The sequence below is a fragment of the Eurosta solidaginis genome, chromosome 2 (assembly GCF_040869045.1).
Source record: "Eurosta solidaginis isolate ZX-2024a chromosome 2, ASM4086904v1, whole genome shotgun sequence".
Lineage (NCBI taxonomy): Eukaryota > Metazoa > Arthropoda > Insecta > Diptera > Tephritidae > Eurosta > Eurosta solidaginis.
Genome location: NC_090320.1, coordinates 258,136,370 through 258,155,964, shown reverse-complemented (window position 1 = coordinate 258,155,964; position 19,595 = coordinate 258,136,370). Strand labels below are relative to the sequence as shown.

General features: G+C 38.0%; 2 protein-coding genes across 31 annotated transcripts in view; one reads left to right on the top strand and one right to left on the bottom strand.

The window, feature by feature from the left end:
* tutl (turtle) overlaps positions 1–19,595 on the bottom strand; it is a 426,131-nt gene that overhangs the window by 81,578 nt on the left and 324,958 nt on the right. For 27 of the 30 annotated variants that reach the window (XM_067767671.1, XM_067767669.1, XM_067767687.1 and 24 more), the window contains one exon: positions 6,492–7,355. In XM_067767671.1, the coding sequence (XP_067623772.1) occupies positions 6,492–7,355 (864 nt within the window). Of the gene's footprint in view, positions 1–3,465; positions 3,550–6,491; positions 7,356–19,595 lie in introns of all 30 variants that reach the window. The other 3 variants (XM_067767670.1, XM_067767697.1, XM_067767695.1) reach the window with 1 other exon arrangement.
* LOC137242730 (cAMP-dependent protein kinase catalytic subunit 2-like) lies at positions 9,979–17,611 on the top strand. The gene is made up of 6 exons (XM_067769984.1): positions 9,979–10,075; positions 10,187–10,350; positions 10,414–10,643; positions 10,709–10,874; positions 16,995–17,272; positions 17,395–17,611. The coding sequence occupies exons 1-6, from the start codon at positions 9,979–9,981 to the stop codon at positions 17,609–17,611; spliced, it is 1,152 nt and encodes a 383-aa protein (XP_067626085.1).

Genomic DNA, 19,595 nt, shown 5'->3' with positions numbered 1-19,595 from the left:
TATCGTAATTTGATATTACGGGTTCAATGAATGTAGCCAAAAATTGTTCCTAATAATAAATGGTTTCACCAGAACTGCTTACGTGAGGTACATATGATCCACAGCACCTTAATAGATTTTATCTTGTTGCAAACGAGCTGAGGTAAAAGGTATTGCTATTTTTAATGTTGATTAAAGCCAATTATTTCTACACAGCATTTGAGCTCATTTATTTGGTAATTTAATAAAATAAGCCAAAAACACTTCTCCCGTGATAGAACAGAAACACGTAGCTCTTACTTACGCGCTTTTGTATTGCTATGGATATTCGGAATACCGAGAAAAAAATCTTTTAAGGAATTCAACCCCTTTTTTTATATTCAGCGTGCTGTGCACACAGAGTATATTAACCTTGATTGGATAACGGTTGGTTGTACAGGTATAAAGGAATCGAGATAAATATAGACTTCCATATATCAAAATCATCAGTATCGAAAAAAACTTTGATTGAGCCATGTCCGCCCGTCCGTCCGTCCGTTAACACAATAACTTCAGTAAATATTGAAATATCTTCACCAAATTTAGTACACGAGCTTATCTGGAGATTGGTATTCAAAATAATCGAAATCGGGTGATAACCACGCCCACTTTTTATATATATAAAATTTTGGAAAACACAAAAAACCTGATAATATAGTAAATAATACAGCTAGAATGTTGACACCTTGAATTGAAATTTGACATGTGGACTGATACTGAGACTCTTGATAAAAAAAATTTTTTATTGGGCGTGGCACCGCCCACTTGTGATAAAATCAATTTTACAAATATTATTAATCATAAATTAAAAATCGTTAAACCTATTTTAAAAACGTTCGGCAGAGAAGTTGCCTTTACTATAAGTAATGCTTTGAAGAAAAATTAACGAAATTGGTTAAGGACAACGCCCACTTTTATATAAAAGATTTTTAAAAAGGTCGTGGACGAATAAAATAAGTTATACCTTTGCAAAACAGAGCTTTATATCAACAGAATTCTACTTGCTAAATTGAATTATAACATTAATTAAATTGGAAAACACTACAATTTTTGAAAATGGGTGTGGCACCGCCCCTTTTATGACAAAGTAATTTTCTATGTTTCGGGATCCATAACTCGAAGAAAAAATAACACACCGTAATGAAATTGTGTGCACATATTTTCCTTATAGCAGAAAATATTTCTAATAAAAATGGACGGGGTCGGTTAAAGCCAACGCCCACTTTTATATAAAACAAGTTTAAAAGGGTCGTAGACTAGAATAATAAGCTATAACTTAGCAAAAAATAGTTTTGAATCAACGATATTTCACTTATCAAGTTTTATTGTAAGAGGAAATGGGGAGGAATTTTTTTTTAACCGGGCGGTGCCACGTGTTATGTAGAAAAGTAATTTATCTGAAATGAAATGTACATGGAAGCTCACGCTGAGTATATAATGTTCGGTTGCACCCGAACTTAGTCTTCCTTACTTGTTCTATCTCATTTCTAACTACCTTAAACTTAAAGCAAAATAAAACAAGTAAGGACGGGACGACTGTGCCAAAGACTTCGTACCTTTCATGAATGGGGCTGAACAATAATCTTATCCATTTCTTAATCTCCAAATAATCTGATGTATAAGTTAAGAAATATATAGTGAACAGATGTACATACCTAAACGATTTTTAAGATAAATATTAAATAAAACATGGCAAAAACCCCCTTATCTGAACGATCGGTTGTATGGGATATATATTAGATATAGCTCCGATCGAAATGATTTTTTCATGAAATCTTCTATGCTATATTAGAATAAATATCACCATGTTTAACGTTTTTACATTGAAAATTAAGAGAGAAATTGCCAAAAATCTTTCTATCTGAACGATCGGCTGTATGGGATATAACTATATATAGCTCCGATCAAAGTGTTTTTTCAGGATATCTTCTATGATATATTAGAATATATATCACCGAGTTTCATGTTTATACTTTCTAAATTGCGGCAGGAATGACCAAAATCGTCTTAGCTGGACGATCGGTTGTATGGGAGATATATGTTCTAGTGTCCGATCCTACAAGATCCAACAAATGTCTAATATAATACAAAAATACATCCTTGTGCCAAATTTCATTGAGATATCTCAAAATTTGCAGGACTAGTTGGCGTTCAAACAGTCAAACGGACGGACAGACGGACATGGCTATATCAACTCAGTTCGTCGCCCTGATCAATTTGGTATACTTAATGGTGAGTCTATCTTCTATATTTCTCAACGTTGCAAACATCGGACCAAAGTTAATATACCATTTCATGTTCATGAAAGGTATAACAACGTAACTTAAAATATATGAAATCCTTAAAATGGGTGCACGAAAAAAGCAAGCAACTCTTAAAGAATCCCCGTTATTACTGCACGGACTCTCCAATATCCAATATCCTTGGAAGCTCCGCCAAAATTTTCAAAACCCCATCGGTAATGGACTCTGAATTTTAATCATTTTAAAATATCTGCAGTTATATGCTTTTGCTAAAGCACACTCAATTTAGATGTATAAAAAACAAATTTGTGTTGTAATTTCATAGAACTTAAGTCCAAGTTACGTGGTTTTGTTGTGACATGTACAAGTATTTTGCATGTCATTCTCTAGGCGAGTAACTTTATATTTTAATAAATTAATCCAAGGCTAGAAATATATATTGTTACCCCCTTATTCATAAAAGCTTTAGAGTTTAGGCTAACGCCTTTGGGAGATATGAACTTCTACGCAAATCCTTATTTTCCCACAATGTTCAAAAAAATAGTTACATGTTTTTGTTCTATCACGGGAGACTTAGCAGGAACATATAAAATACTCTACGCTATCTGTTTTAAATTTCACATTTTGTCCAGAAGAGCGTTCTAAAAAAAATCGAACCCTCAGTTTTTCTTTCAGATTTTTTTTTTTTAATTTTCAAAACTCTGACGTACTATAAATATTTTGGACCACATGCAGAACGGCAAGTTATCGTTTTAACTTAAAAAAGTTTTCAAAAACTTATGAGGTTAACTTCTCATATCAGGTTAAATTTGAGTTACAAAAAAAAAAAAAAAAAAAACTTTCCATTCTGTTTTATAGTTACTTTCTTTCAAGAAACAAAGAGATGAAATAAGGAAAACCGCGCCCAGTGGTTCAGGATCAATTAAATGTGATATTAAAATGTCTTTTGTTTCGGTTTTAAAGCATTCATAATTTGAAAAACTTCCACAAAGAGCACAAAAGAAATCTTTTTAACCTAAAAACAAAAAATAAAAAAACTAGCTGTTTTAAAAATAAAGGCCTATTCTAGAACAATGCAACGAATTGAAACACCTTCTTACAACACTTCAATAAATTTGCATTGCTCTTGAGCACTACGTTTCATTATACATATTTTTAATAATTTTTGAAGGTTGGGGTTTGGGTTTTGTGTTTATTTGCTTACCAGCTTCGTCTGGCATTAGTTGAAAAATATGATCTGGCGGTTGTGTTGCAGCCTTGACATTACGTGGCGCTGCCGGAGCATCTTCTAAAGGCATTTGAATTTACAATTTTACAATGGAAATTCAAATGTCCATATTTAATTTGTTGTTTGTTTGATTTGTTAAAGTTGTGAATGTTTAGCGATTTAAAATAATTGTTTTTTTTTTATTTTTGATTTTTTGTTTCAGTTTAAGACGAAAGATGATGAAAGAGTTATGAGTGGTAGATAATTAATATTTAATGTAGTTATTATTTATTTGTATGTAGTTGTAGACAGAAAGAGAAAAAGAGAAAGAAAATGCAAGAATTTTTTTTTAAGTAATTTTTTTTAAGTAAGTGGCGCAAAGTTGGTGGAGATGGGAGAATTTACTTAATTTGTTTATGTCAGTCAATACTTTTTAGGAAATGCTAAGAACTTAATTGAGGTCCCTTTAATTTAAAAAGCTTTAAAGTTGAATTTGTAAAAAATTTTAAAAATTATTAAAAGACGCTGCAATGTTTTTTCAAAACTTTGAATAATTTCTATAGGCTTTTTCTGGGTTATAAAAGAAAATTTCGAATCGAATTTTTAAGTTCCTCTAAACTAAAAATCGTAACATGGCTGTCATTTTTTTGTTTTTATATATATAAAATGGCTTGTTTTTACTCGAACCATTTTGTAAGATCAAATAAATCTATTGATGTCATTTATGGAGCATTTTCTCTTTGATCGGACTGTATGAAACCGCCTAGAGTTCTGTGCATGATACAGAACATGGTACAGAACTGGACATTTGCAGAAGAAATCGGAGACAGTTTCCTTAGAACCATCTTGCTGGCAACTCCTGCAAAAAGGACGCTTCCATTCTTTCTGCGTGTGGGCCAAATGCACAGTGTCCTGTAATTGTGGCTGTCATCGTAAATATTTCTTCCCTATAAAATTTAAGAAAATCCTCTGTCTGAAAAAACTTTTTTTTTGGTGATCCTACATGAGTCCTTAGATTAACAATTCCTAATAGCGGTTGGAATAGGTAAGAATGTCAGTTTTTACTAATCGAAGCGGTCGATGTACCGCAACTGCCTCAGTGATACCTAACGATTCACCGGCCTTTGCCAGTTCATCCACTTTTTTATTGCAGTCTATATTCCTGAGGACGTACGTGGTGAATCCAACGCCATTAGCGCTGCTTGCCTGCCTGCAAGTATGCATACCTCTCGACCTATTAAAGAGTCCTACAAGAGGAAGCAACAGGATCCTAGTACCTCTGCTTGAAAAATACTAGCTGAGTTTGAAGGAAGGATAGAGAGTGCGACTGCACGGAGAATACTCCTGTACCAACACCGCAATACGTTTTGGACGCGTCAGTGAATAGTGAAGTTACACGACGTCCGCTGATCAGCTCGTTCCCGAGGGTATCCTCACTTTACAGTTCCTTTCAAATTTCAGTGTCGGCAAAAGAAAATCTGTTGTCGAGACTACATCGGGTGGCCTTTTGAGTACATCGCTGTTGCCGTATTGCTTCTCATTCCAGCATCTAGACTCCCCGAGTCCGATGGAAAAGGTAGTAGTAGTAGTAGTTAATAATAACATTTAACGATTCTAATATACCCGACCAAATTTTTTCCTGTTACCGCGGCACAGGCTGCCCGTTGTACTTTTTTTAGCTTATTAATATTGCATTGCTTATCCAGTGTTAACTCTCCGTACCCTAGGGTGGGTCTAATGAGTAGTATGCAATATATGCTTTCTTTACTCTTCTATCAATACTGAGTTTTCTAGTTAACTCGGTAACGAGTTATTTCGACGCCAAAGTACTCTACTCTCGTTGAGAGGGAGAGTTCAGTGCCATTTGATGTCGGCTTTCGAAATTTATACATTTAGGATCTGTTTCTGAAGAGTATTAGTTATATCTTGCTTGGATAAGTATTGAGTCCGTTCTCTGCAGCTCAGGTAAGTAACCTGCTAACTGCAGCCTATACGATTTCGCTGAACGTTGAGCGAAAATCCTAGAAACTGCGATCACTACGTAATCTGCATATGTGACTACCTTTATTAGATTCCTATCGAGTTCGAGCAGTAACTCGTTCAGTGCAACAACCCAAAATTGTAGTGATATAGCCTCTGGTTGTTGTTGTTGTTGTAGCAGTGCTTCGCCCCATCCAATAGGTGCGACCGATCACACATTTTCATCAATATCCTCTAACGGAAGTCCAAGAAAACTTGTTCTTTCAACAGGGGTGAATCGTAATGAGAGGGGTGTTGTGAGGCGTTCGTTCCACAATACAGTTGAAGAGATGGTTGGTGTCATGTGGGGACACGTTACAAGCAGGACGTATGTTTTTTATCGTCGTTACCGATCCAATGTATTGAAATTTTGTTTTTTCCAGCACTGATTGCATGGTTATCAACCTCGGCCCTTTGGAGGGATTTCAGAATAGGACTGGTTTCAGTGTTGTTGGAAGCTCCCTCTATATCTATTAAGGCATCAAGAGTTTTCTGTTTGTAGTGTAGTGATAGTTCTATTGAACCAATGGGATCATAAAGGGCGCTCATCGACTTACTGAAGATGCCCAACAGCCGCGAAAGTGTTTTAAGCATAAAGGATGTGAATATTATAGGTCTTTAGCATTTGGCGTTTCCGTGCGTACGTCTACCAACCTCAGTCGAGATACTAACAAGTAACCTAACTTTTGAAACATAACCGGGGTCACGCTATTGCGGCCAAGCCATTTGCTCTGTCAGTTATCATATCCAGTAAACCCTTTGAAGGCAAATAGCTCCAGCAAAGAGATTGAATACTATCATTAAAAAAAAATGAATACTACGATTTGTTTGGAACTTTTACATTTTTCGTATTAATTTTTTCATACTTCGACTATTCTTCCAACCGCAATTATACAATCTCACCACCTAAACTCACCAACTTTGTCAAATCCACCCAATAATTGTGCAACAATTACATTTTCAAAGCAAATTGAAACAAATTTAACAAAAACCATTCAACTCACCCAATGTGCGTACAGTCATCACTTTGCTCATTAATCCATCGCCGAGCACATTACGACCGACAACCTGAAATTCATACGTAGTACCCGAAGCCAAGCCATTGATCGTCACCTGTGTACTGCCCGAAGGTGTAACCGAAATTGTTTGCCAATCGGCAGCACCCGCCTCACGATACCAAATCGTATAATCTTGTTTATACTCCGAACCACCACTATAACCGGGCATCCATTGTAACGTTATCGAAGATTCTGTCGCTTTACCGGTAATATTATATGGTGCATGCGGCTGTGTACCCTCGATGACTAGTTGAGTAACCGACATTAGAGTAGCGACTTCATTCGACACAACACATTGATAATAACCAAAATCTTCACCACGTAAATTTTCTATTGTTATATTACCACCCGACACTTTGACGCGCATACGTTGAGTTTCAGTTAGTTCACCACCATCTTGACGTTGCCATTTAATTGTGGGTCGTTGTGTACCCTCCGCTTCGATGGCATCACAATGCATTTCAACGCTATCGCCCACCTTACGCTGATACAGCGATTCGGGTTCGACAGTGAAGGTGGGCGGTTTGCGTACCAATACTTCCATCGGTCCCGATGAACCTTGCGTACCTTGCGCATTGTATGGTGTGCAGGTATAACGACCCTGATGATCTTCATTGACGCGCGTAAAAAGTAATGAACCATTTGCCATGACTACTATATCTTTCATCTGATATGGTTCGAGTAAACGTTTATCTTTGGTCCAAGTTACGTATTGTAGTATTGGATTCGATTTGATGTAACACTGAACAACGCCAGCCAAACGGAAAGGTAGATACTGTACAGTGGGAGTGAAGGTTACTTTGGCAGGATCTGAAAATAAGGGAAATAATAAATTGTTGTAATTAATGTTCGTAAGCGTAGTTGTAAAGTTAAAATTAAGAAAAGTCAATCAATGTTGTTTTTTTAATAGTACATCTTCTGTAAACTTTCCGAACAATCAGGGCAAGAGTTCTAAATAACTTGGGATAAAAAAATTGGATTAAGTAGGTTTTAGTTTCTCGCAGCGACTCCATATAAGATGCTACTGAAGAGCCAGCTTTTGACTAATTTGAGGTTTACTCCCAAGATGGTTTCCTTTCAGAACGCCTTTAAAGTTAGTTAGACTTATGAGCTATGATTGACTCGTTTTAAAAATAGTTCTGATAATTTCCCGAAGTAATTTGTGCTTCCTGCTTATTTCAGTCCTAGTTACGAACTGTTATTGTACCGATTTCTATAAAGCTACAAGTATCGAGAAGCTAACCGGTATCTAAAGAGTGAATGAGTTAAAAATCTCTCCAGTATCGAAAGCTAAGTCAGTATCGAGAAACTCACCGGCATCGAAAAATAAATCGATATCGGAAAAGTAACAGCTAATCGGTAACGAGAAAGTAACCGGTATCGAAAGATTGTTCGATAAACAGAAAGTAACGGGTTTCGAGAAAGTAAGCGGTATTGAAAGATTGTTCGGTATACAGAAAGACCGGTATTGAAAGATTGTTCGGTACACAGAAAGTATCCGGTATCGAAAGCTAGTCCGTATCGAGGAAAAAAAACCGGATCGAAAAATAAACCTGATTCGAAAAAGTAACAGATTTTGAAAAATGGACCGGTTTCGAAAGAGTAACTATGTAAAAGAGATCTAACAATATCGAATAGGTAAACGGTGTAGAAAAAGCAGCCGGTATCGAGAAAGAAATCGATATCGAGAATAAGTCGGTACCGAAAGAGTAATCGGTATCAAAAAATTAATTGTTATAGAGAAAGTAACCAGTATCGAAATATTAATCTGTACCGAGAAAGTAGTCAATATCGAAAAATGTATCAGTGTCAGGATATAATATGTATCGAAAAATTAATAAAAACGAAAATAATCGGTATAGAAAAAGTATTTGGTATCGAGAAAGTAACAGGTATCGAAAATTTTACCGGATCCGAAGAGGGAATACGTTGTGAGAAATCTACTGATATTGCTGATATCGAAAAAATAACTGTGTAGGAAATGTTATTTTAATAGCTAACGTTTTTAAATAAGTAACCAGCTTTGGAGAAAGGAACCGAAAACTAAAAAATAACGTACAACGTAAAAGTAACACTATTAAAAAATACCCGTTACCGAAAATGCTACCGCTTCCATAAAAGTAACCGGTTTCAAAAACTAATCAATTCCGAAAAGATAACCGGTTTTAAACCCCTAACCAGTTTCAAAAAAATAACCGGTTCTAATAAAGTAAAAGTTTCCAAAAATATAACCGGTTACAAAAATAATACCAGCCGGTTCCAGAAAAGGAATCTGTTCCTGAACTCCGAAAAGTAATTAACACTAAAGAAGCAATCGGTTTCCCTAGCCAATAGCAAAATTCATCAAAACCGAAAAATGAAATGAAAGTTTCTATTTCAATGAGAAGAAACTTGAAAATATGAGCAGCCAGATTATTCGTGGATAGTTCGGATGGTCAAAACCAGAATATCGACCTTCTTCGAAAGCTGGACCACATTATGGGCATTAGAATCTGTTGTGGCATGTCGAAGTGTCGGAAGACTGCTTTCGATCACCGCTGGGTTACCTTTTGAGGAAAATTAAGGAATAAAACACCTGGCCAACGTACTTTCTGTGGAACAACCGGTACGACTGAGGGATTACATGTCATTTCTCATCCGCACCGATGCTCTGAAGGTGGTACATACCAACCTCTCCAGGCGCTGTAAAGATGTGGAAGTATAGTAGTCAATTCATTTCTTTCCTGCCGACGACTAGCAAAGCAGAAAAAAATACTTAGATTTCTGGGCGCATAGTTTTTCGACAGTCTTGCAGAGGTTGTGTAGTTGGGTCTTTCGCTTCTACTTATGTCATTAAAGAAAGCATTCGTTGGACGAATTTTCCACCACGGAACACGCGCTAAGGGCAGTTAAAATGGAGAAAACCATCGCTGTGTCGAAGTGTGGGAAGTTTCCTTCTATGTTCCTTCCTTACCTATTTAAAAATCCATCCCAAGATTTCATATGCTCCATATGGATTTTCTAAATATCTATAAAGGAGCCTTCACCTTAAGTTTCAGGTTTCTAGGATATCGAGAAGATACTTACAACTCGATGCTTGCGCCATCACGCGAAAATCTTGTTTCCTCGAACTACTAAAAAGTCAATAGCCGAATTCCTCTATTTTGTACTAAAATTTTGGGACAAACATGAAATCGGTCTAATATAAAAAAGATAATCATCACGCACCCTATATATCTGGAGCTTTTTCCAACACAGTTAATAATATTGCTTATCAATTTTGAAAAAAAAAAAAAAACATTTTTTTTTTGCATTTCTTTTCAGTTCTATATTTTTGTTTGTTTGTTTAAAACAGAAACATTTTTATAAAGCCATAAGATCTCAAATATTAATAAATATTTATATATTTGGCGATTCTTGAAGCCCCTGAAGTCATTGTTTTCAAGCTACAAAAATGGCGCATCAAATGGAATTGGTCTCAATGGACAGATCCGATACGGATATGCGTGAGGGTGAATTGAAAACATTTGCTGTAGAAAAGGCAAACAAAGGTATGAGCTTGAGTTATGTGATGTGTTTTTATCATGGTTTAAACGAAGGCCTAATTGATATTCGAAATTACAAATTTTTCCATAATTTGTTTTTTTTTTGCGAAATTGTAGCTGTTAACACCAGATTTAGTGGTAAGGTTGATTACGACATGCTCTTAATTGTATTTAAAGAAAATTTTCTGAAAAAATGGAACAAAATGCAACCATCACCTAATACAGGACTTGAAGGTTTTGATGAATTGGCGACAATAGGTGCTGGATCATTTGGACGCGTTGTAAGCGGAAAAGCTATTTCTTTTGTAGATTGAAATAAAAGTTTAACTTTAACTTTTCATCAGAAATTGGTGCGCGAAAAATCAACCGGAAATTATTATGCAGCAAAATTTGTTTTAAAAGAAATGGTCGTCAAAACAAAACAAGTGCCACATATTTTCAATGAAAAGCGCGTTCTTCTCAGCATAGATTTCCCATTTGTAGTTATGATGGATTTTTGTCGAAAAGATTTTGATCATTTGATATTTGGTTTACCATTCATTAACGGTGGCGAGCTGTTTACTTATCATCGCAAGTATACAACAAAAACATTGAATAGATTCTTTTGATTCATCTAATGTTAAATTTATCCATTCATAGAGTGAAACGGTTCACAGAGAAGCAGGCACGTTTTTATGGGGCGCAAGTATTTCTCGCTCTAGAATATCTACACAATTTGCAATTGCTTTATCGTGATTTGAAACCAGAAAATATTTTGATAGACAAAAAGGGTTATCTTAAAATAACAGATTTTGGATTCGCAAAGGTATGATTTTCGTATTTATTTGTGATATGAACCCATAAGCAGTAGAAAAAGAGGTCCCGTCCGCCGTGACTATTAAATATTTTTGGCCGCTGTTATTTCTTAGGCAAATGAGCTCAAACTAAAAGACCTGGCAAGCTTTCCATGTCTATATCCACAAGGCATTATGACTATGTCAATTCCCAAGGCAGTCGGTTCTATGTACCGGAGCGACTCGGGATTTTTCCCGACCAAGGACTGTCATTTCAGTGTGACCCCATTTAATTTGTTTCGTCCCTCCCACAAATTGTCATCCTCCCAGCAGCTCCTTGCAGCACGACTGCTACATATTCTCTTACTCCGGGAAGGTATCGAACCCAATCCGGGTCCGTCTCCTGACCCCGGTCCTGAGAAATGGTTTTGCTGCATTTGCCAGAAAAGAATCTTTTTAGGACGGTCATACTCTGTTCAGTGTGTCTCGTGCAAGGGATGGTTGCATCGGACAGGTTGTTCTGGGCTTGATCCCAAAACCCGACATCCACGTAACTTTTATAAATCTTTTGTGGCTCCTTGCTGCTCACGCCCAAGGGCGTCCCGTAGTCTACGCCTAAGCGCCCCACCACTACCTTCCAGCAGCCTCGCTGCTCAGCAAGCCACAACAAGTACCCGCTGCTGCTCGCGCCCCACGGCGCCAACAATTCAAACAGCTGATACCACTCATAACTACTACCTTCGTAGTAGAGCTGGTAGCAATGCTGAGCATCAGCCCCTGCCCCCGTCTTCTCCCCCCCCCCCTCTTTTCTGGCAGCAATCGTGCAGGTCAGGGAAACAGACTCTTAGTCCCTACCTCCGTTTGCACCGTCTACCAGCACAGAATATATAGGTTTGCGACATCCGCTCAATGCAGCTCCTGCCTTGGGTGGTGCCACTTTCCTAGATGTTCTGGTCTCCGCGACGGTAACCCCTCGACGGGTTTCATCGCGCCATGTTGCCAGGTCGCAAACCCAAATCATCCGGGTACCCCAATGCTTGCCCAAGGGCGCCCAGTCCCAATGCCACAACAGCAATTGCGTTCTGGCCTACCACAACCTAGGTGTAGTCACCCGTCACTTACCCCTAGAGTGGCGGCGTCACCCCTCATGCAATTCAGAATTCTGCAGTTAAACTGTAATGGACTAACTGGGAAGATTACGGAGATAGTCGATTTCATGAAGCGGCACAACATCCGCATTGCTGCGATTCAAGAGACTAAACTCACAGCAAGATCTGCATTGCAGACCTGCTCTGGGTATAATGTCCGCAGGAAGGACCGCGAGAGCGGAAATGGAAGCGGCCTGGCGTTTATTATTCACCACTCTGTGCAATATCATATATTTGATCCTGGCATCGACCGTAGGGCAATGTTTTAGAACGTCAAGGCCTATCTGTCCGGTCAGGCGATGCAAATCTAGAAATCATCAACATCTACATCCCTCCTGTGACCTGTTGCCCCAGTGGATACCGCCCTAAAATCGAGGCCTTACTAACTGGCAACATTCGCATTATCTTAGGCGATTTCAATGCCCATCACGACCTATGGCATTCAAACTTGCGGGCGGACAGTAGGGGTGAGATGTTGGTGGATCAAATAGAAGAAATGACGTTCTGTACAATAAAAGGAGACGCCACCACACGTATGGTAGGAAGCTGTCATAGCTCGCCAGATATCTCAATCGTGAGCGCAGAACTCGTAAACTGCGTCAACTGGCAGCCGATGGTAACATTGGCATCCGACCACCTGCCCATACTTATTTCGTTCGAGCGTACCGCCAACTTCATCGTCACCGAAAAACGCACTTTCATAAACTTCAAAAAAGGAAAGTGGGAAGAATATAAATCTGCAACAGACAACAGCTTTGCTGCCCTCCCTATCCCGACTGATGCCCGCCAAGGGGAGCGTGCCTTCCATAAGGTCATTGAATCCGCCTCGGCACATTTCATTCCCGCCGGGAGAATTCCCGAAATCCGGCCCCACTTCCCGGCGGAGGCCGCGAGCTTAGCGAGGGAACGCGACTTTATAAGACAGCTTGATCCAGGCGACCCCCAAATAAGGGATATAAACCAACGCATCAGATTGCTTGTGGACGAACACAAGCGGGCGAAATGGGAAGAGCACCTAAGAGGTTGTAACCTCTCTACCGATGTAGGTAAACTTTGGTCCACCGTAAAGTCCCTATCGAATCCGACTAAGCACAAAGACAAAGTTTCCATCGCCTTTGGCGATAAGGTGCTGTCGGATGCGGAAAAATGCGCGAGCGCTTTCTGCCGACAATATATAATGCATCCTACGGTCGACAAAGATAGACGGAGAGCCAATAGACACGCACATAAACACAGATTCAGCGCGTCACCAATCACCATCACCGCTAGAGAGGTTGAGGACGCAATTGGTCGCGCTAAACCATCCAAAGCAGTGGGCCCAGACGGCATAGCCATGCCGATGCTTAAAAACCTAGGGAAAGAGGGTTTCAAATATTTAGCGCATGTCTTCAACCTGTCTCTCTACACCTTTGCCATACCCGAGAAATGGAAAATGGCCAAGGTGGTCCCGCTACTAAAGCCTGGGAAACCAGCTAACGTAGGTGAGTCATATCGTCCGATATCTCTCCTATCGCCAGTGGCAAAAACGCTTGAAGCCATTTTGCTCCCTTATTTCCAAGCACATTTGCAGCTAGCCCCTCATCAGCATGGCTTCAGAAAACTCTATAGCACTACTTCCGCGCTAAATGTCATTAGCACCTAGATAAATTGCGGTTTGAATCAATACCCCCACCATAGAACAGTACTCGTAGCGCTAGACCTATCAAAAGCCTTTGATACGGTCAACTATGGCTCATTACTGCAAGACCTGGAAGGGTCTACCCTTCCACCATGTCTTAAAAGGTGGACCGCAAATTATCTGGGTGGTCGGCAGGCATCGGTGCAATTCTGAAACGAAACATCAAAACCAAGGAGAATTAAACAAGGGGTGCCACAGGGTGGTGTCCTATCCCCATTTTGGTTTAATTTCTACATATCTAAGCTACCTTCACCACCGGAAGGAGTCACATTCGTTTCCTACGCCGATGACTGCACAATAATGGCCACAGGCCCAGGCCCAGAGATAGATGAGCTATGCAATAAAATAAACGGCTATCTCCCTGACCTCTCCAGTTTTTTCGCTTCGCGAAACCTGGCTTTGTCACCGACTAAATCTTCCGCGACCTTATTTACAACATGGACGCCCCAAATGTCGACCATATTGAACATCCACGTCGATGGCACTACGCTACCGACTGTCCTACACCCCAAAATCTTGGGTATGACGTTTGATCAGGATCTACATTTTGGTGCGCACGCAACCGCAATTGTTCCGAGAATTCAGAGCCGTAATAAAATCCTCAAATCCCTTGCTGGCAGTACCTGGGGAAAAGATAAAGAAACACTCATGACCACATACAAATCAATTAGCCAGCCGATTACGTGCTACGCGTCACCCATATGGTCGCCAAGCCTAAAAACTACCCACTGGAAGAAACTACAGGTCTGCCAAAATACTGCTCTCAGAATCGCCACGGGCTGTTTTCTTATGTCCCCAGAACACCATCTGCATAATGAGGCGAGAATACTCCCCATCAGGGAGAGAAATGAGATGCTGACCAAACAGTTTCTGTTGAATACCCAGAAACCTGGGCATCCCAACAGACATCTTATTGATGAACCAGCACTGCCTAGGGGCCTAAGGAGTCATCTCCGTAAGCATTTTGAGGAAATGCTGAGAACCCAGCCGTATGAAGCGAAAAAACACAAGCAGGTCCTTGGTGAACTCCATAGACAGGCGTCGGACCTTTATGTCGGGAATTGCCCGGTGAATCCAGTACTTGAAGAAAAATATCCAGAACTCGCGGAAGAGGAACGCATACTCCCCAGGGAAACGCGTGTCACTCTTGCTCAACTTCGTTCTGGTTACTGTAACAGGTTAAACTCTTACCTATCCAGAATCAACCCCGACATACAAAATGTATGCCCCGCTTGCAATGTGTCCCCACATGACACCAACCATCTATTTAATTGTAATGTGGAACCAACGCCTCTAACACCCTTTTCCTTATGGTCCACCCCTGTTGAAACGGCAAGTTTCCTTGGACTCCCGTTAGAGGATATTGATGACAATTTGTGATCGGTCGCGGCTATTAGGTGGGGCGAGCATTGCTACAACAACAACAACTATGTCAATTTCGCCATGGTTACAAACTATAACGTTAACACATACAAGAATACAAAATGATCTTACAGACAGTACATATCTCATCTGTTCTGCTGGCCTTAACATAATCTTAGCTGGGCATCATGCTAGTATCAAAATTTGCAAATAATATTATTTTCGAGATTATAATTATTTATTGTTTCGATATTATGTCGTGAACATCTTCGGCTCAATTTACGAACGCTTCGGCAATCACTTTTGTAATTCGATATTATTTTAAAGTCATTAAGATATTCTTAGAACACCTATTTAAGAATCATTTCGAGATTGTATTCAAGATATTTTAGTAGAATTTTCTGAACTATCTCGATAATTTCGGAAACATTTCCAGACAATTTCGAGGTTGTTTAGTCAGGGCTTTTGCCGAGATTATTTTGGTACTCTTTTCAAAATTATTACGGAATAATTTTGATTCCGGACCATGTTAGAACCAGTTCGGTTCTTTCCAAGGCTATTTCAAGATATTTACAATTTTTTATGGGACTATATCAAGATTGTTTCGATAATATTTCTATTTAATTTCGGAATTTTTAAGGGATCAGTTCGGATTTGGGATCATTTTTATACTTTCGGGATTAACACGGAATAATTTCTGAACTGATTTGATAGCGTTTCCCCACAATTTTGGAATCACTTCGGTTCTTTCCCTGGTTTTCGGGGACTAGTGAGGTTGATTTCCGGACTAGTTAGTTTTAGAAATTTTTCCGAACATTTCGGTAAAATTCTCTGAACTATTTTAGGAAAGGGTTCGCTACTATTTCGTGATTATTCAGAAATCTTGGTACTCTTTTTGGAATTATTACGGAACAATTTCGTTTCCGTACCATGTTAGAAACACTTCTGTTTCAAGATCCTTGGAACTTCTTTCGGGATTATTTCTAGATTGTTTCGGTAGATGTTCCAGATAATTTCGGAATCTTTAAAGGATCAGTTTCGGTATTGTCTTGGTACTTCTTTCGGGATTAATATGGAGCAATTTCTGAACTAATTTGAAATCGTTGTCCGATTATTTTGGAATCGCTTCGGCTCTTTCTAGGATTATTTCATGATCTTTTTGGAATGTTTTCCCGATCTATTGGGGTTCATTTTGGAATTATTTCAGGGTTTTTATTTCGAAAATTTTAGTGAAATTTTTTGTTTGGGGTTCGGGTTGGTTTTCGTTCTTATTTTGATACTTTTTTCGGAATAATTTCGGAACTGTTTTTACATCGTTTCGCAACTATTTCGAAAGCTTTATGGAATTTTTTCGGAAACATTTCTTAATGGTTTTGTGAACATTTCTATAAAATTTTCTGAATCATTCTAGCACAATTTGGGTAATGTTTTCGGGTCTGTTGCGGTATAGTTTTGTAACTGTTTTACATCATTCCTGGACTATTTTGGAATCATATCAGTTCGTTCCAGGACTATTTCAGGATTTTTTCAGGATTAATTTCGAGACTATTCAGGTTCATTTCGGATCTTTTTTAAATTTACTGTGGGGTTTTTCCGGGATAATTTCGAGATTCTGTTGGCATAACTTCGAGACCATTGCCAAAGATTTATCATGCTCAAGTTAAGTAACCTATTCGAAGAAGTACATCGCTCTAATAAAGTATCGGGTTCTAAAAAAAGAATCCAGTTACAAAGAACAATCTGGTTATAAAAAAGTACCCGGTTCTTAAAAAGTGTCTCGTACAAAATAGTGCCAGATTCTAAAAAAGTTCCGGTTCTGAAAAAGTTCCGTGATCCGGTTCGAAAAGTAACCAGTGCTCGGTTGTTATATACCATATCGCTTATTTTTTTAATAGTATCACAACCAAAAAAATACCATTTTTGTTAATAGTGTTTCAAACTTAATACTTTTTATTCGTTAACAGAAAGTGGAAACCCGTACAATGACCTTATGTGGCACACCCGAATATTTAGCACCGGAGTTAATTAAATCAAAACCTTATTCCACAAGCGTCGATTGGTGGGCTTACGGTATTTTACTTTTTGAATTTGTTTCTGGTAACTCACCATTCGCCGAACATAATCGTGATGTAATGGTAATGTATGGAAAAATATGTGAAGCTTCATATAAAATTCCATCAGTGTTTCCCCCACTTTTAAAGGATTTAGTACAACGGATCTTAGTAGTTGATCCTTCAAAAAGGTGAGTGATTTCATTGCAGATATACATAAATATTATCTCATTTAACATTTGTAGATTGACACATTAAGAACTTTTAATTTTTCACTCAAATTGTCCTTACTACTTATATTGTTTCCTTACAGGCTCGGCTGTTTAACGAACGCACAAAAAGATATTAAAAACCACGAATGGTTCAAGGGAATTGATTGGTATGGCTTACTGAATCAACAAATTATTCCGCCTTATGTACCCGTCATCGCAAATATGGAAGATCTATCGAATTTCGATAAATATCCTGAAAGCAAGAAAACGACTAAGTCAAAAGCAAATAAATATCCTGAAATATTTGCCGAATTTTAATTAAAATAAAATTAATTTTTTTTTTTTTTTCGTTATTAGTTACATATTTACATACATTTTTTTTTAAGAATAAGTGATTAAAATATATATTAGAAAAAATTTGGGAAGAGTTTCGAATCCCCGAAAGAATAGAAGCTTTAATTATCAAAAGAATAGAAGTTAGTAAAATCAACAAATCAGGTTTGTTTCTCTAAAGTCAACAGTTATTCGGTAAAACATATCACATTATGGTTAATTGAACTGAGTTTTAAGTCAGGAGGCCAAATTTATGTAGTCAATTCAACAGAAGAAAATTGTTGGTCTCAAGTTGACAATATTTTCTAAAAACGACAAACCCTCTACAAATTTAATCGATTATTCTGTTAAAAAAACTGATGACTTCGGTAATTTCAACAGCGAACAACTGTCAATATTATCCAAATTCATCAGCTAGTTTCAAAAGGAAACTTACGCTCATGCCACTCACTACTTTGTTCTTGTCACAAAAATGTCTGTCGTATCATTGTTGTCATTGTTATATTTTAACAGCTTTCATTGGTATTTTTAGGTTTACATAAATTATTGTTTTTTAACACAACGTCGCTAGCCGGCCACCGCGGTGTGATGGTAGCGTGTTATGCCTACCACATCAAAAACCCTGGAAAAAGCTAAATTAAAACCTTTAGAAGAAGTTTTTTATTTGCTTAAATTTTAATTTTCTAACAGAGCTTTTAATTTGACTGTTATAACTGTTAATTCAGAATGACGAAATTATGCGAAGTTAAATCAACAGCTTTTTCAGTTAAAAATTTACAGAAATGTCGGTTGAATTGATCCGTACTCGGTTGATTTTACCAGCTTCTTACTTGCAATGATTAATCCAAATAAGGAAAACGTTATCGAATTATTGGTCAATTGAACCTAATTTTCTGTTAACTTTTATTCATTTCAATTAATAATTATAACCGTCACCCTAATAATAACAACTAAAACTGTTACAATAATAGATTTTTGCGAACAGGGATTTCTGCGGTACATTTGTCATAAAAGCAGAGTTGTGAGCGTAATACTGTTTTCACACAGACGGCTTATTGAATAATAAAGGCAGTTTTCTACATTAAGACGCTTATTGAGCTCAATCTTCCCTACAAAATTCGAATCTATAATTATTTCGTTAGTAGCTAATCGAATGCCTAATGAAGTCAAAAGCACAATGCAACTCTGTTGGCCGCGTTCCGCTTTTTAGTTTTTGGTGTGTTCAGTGCTTAAAAATGTCATTTGTCAAAGTAAATGTCATTGTCTGCATGGCGGAACGATACAAGGTGGCCGCATCGAACAACTGATTATAACCTTTTTTATTTGATTTGATACATCAACTACCGGCGCAGTACGATTTTGACATTTGTCCATCGAATTTACAAGTACATGGAATTTTGTTTGTTTGTAGGTATGTCACCATGCTGCCACCTTGTATCGTTCCGCCATGATTGTCTGTCATATAGCATTGTCATTTTATTTGCTTGACATTTCATCCTTCATACTAATCGAGCAGTTACTTCTGTGTGAAAGCAAAAAATTTACGATTTCATTAGCAGGTGAAATGAGATCATTAAGTTTCTGTGTGAAAACAGTATAAGTCTCTCTTCAAAATTAGCTGTTGCTATACTCAGTTGAGCAGAGCTCACACAGTATATTAACTCTGATTGGATAACGGTTGGTTGTACAGGTATAAAGGAATCGAGATAGATATAGACTTCCATATATCAAAATCATCAGTATCGAAAGAAAATTTGATTGAGTCCGTCCGTCCGTCTGTCCGTTAACACGATAACTTGAGTAAATTTTGAGGTATCTTGATGAAATTTGGTACGTAGGTTCCTGGGCACTCATCTCAGATCGCTGTTTAAAATGAAGGATATCGGACTATAACCACGCCCACTTTTTCGATATCGAAAATTTCGAAAAACCGAAAAAATGCGATAATTCATTGCCAAAGACGGATAAA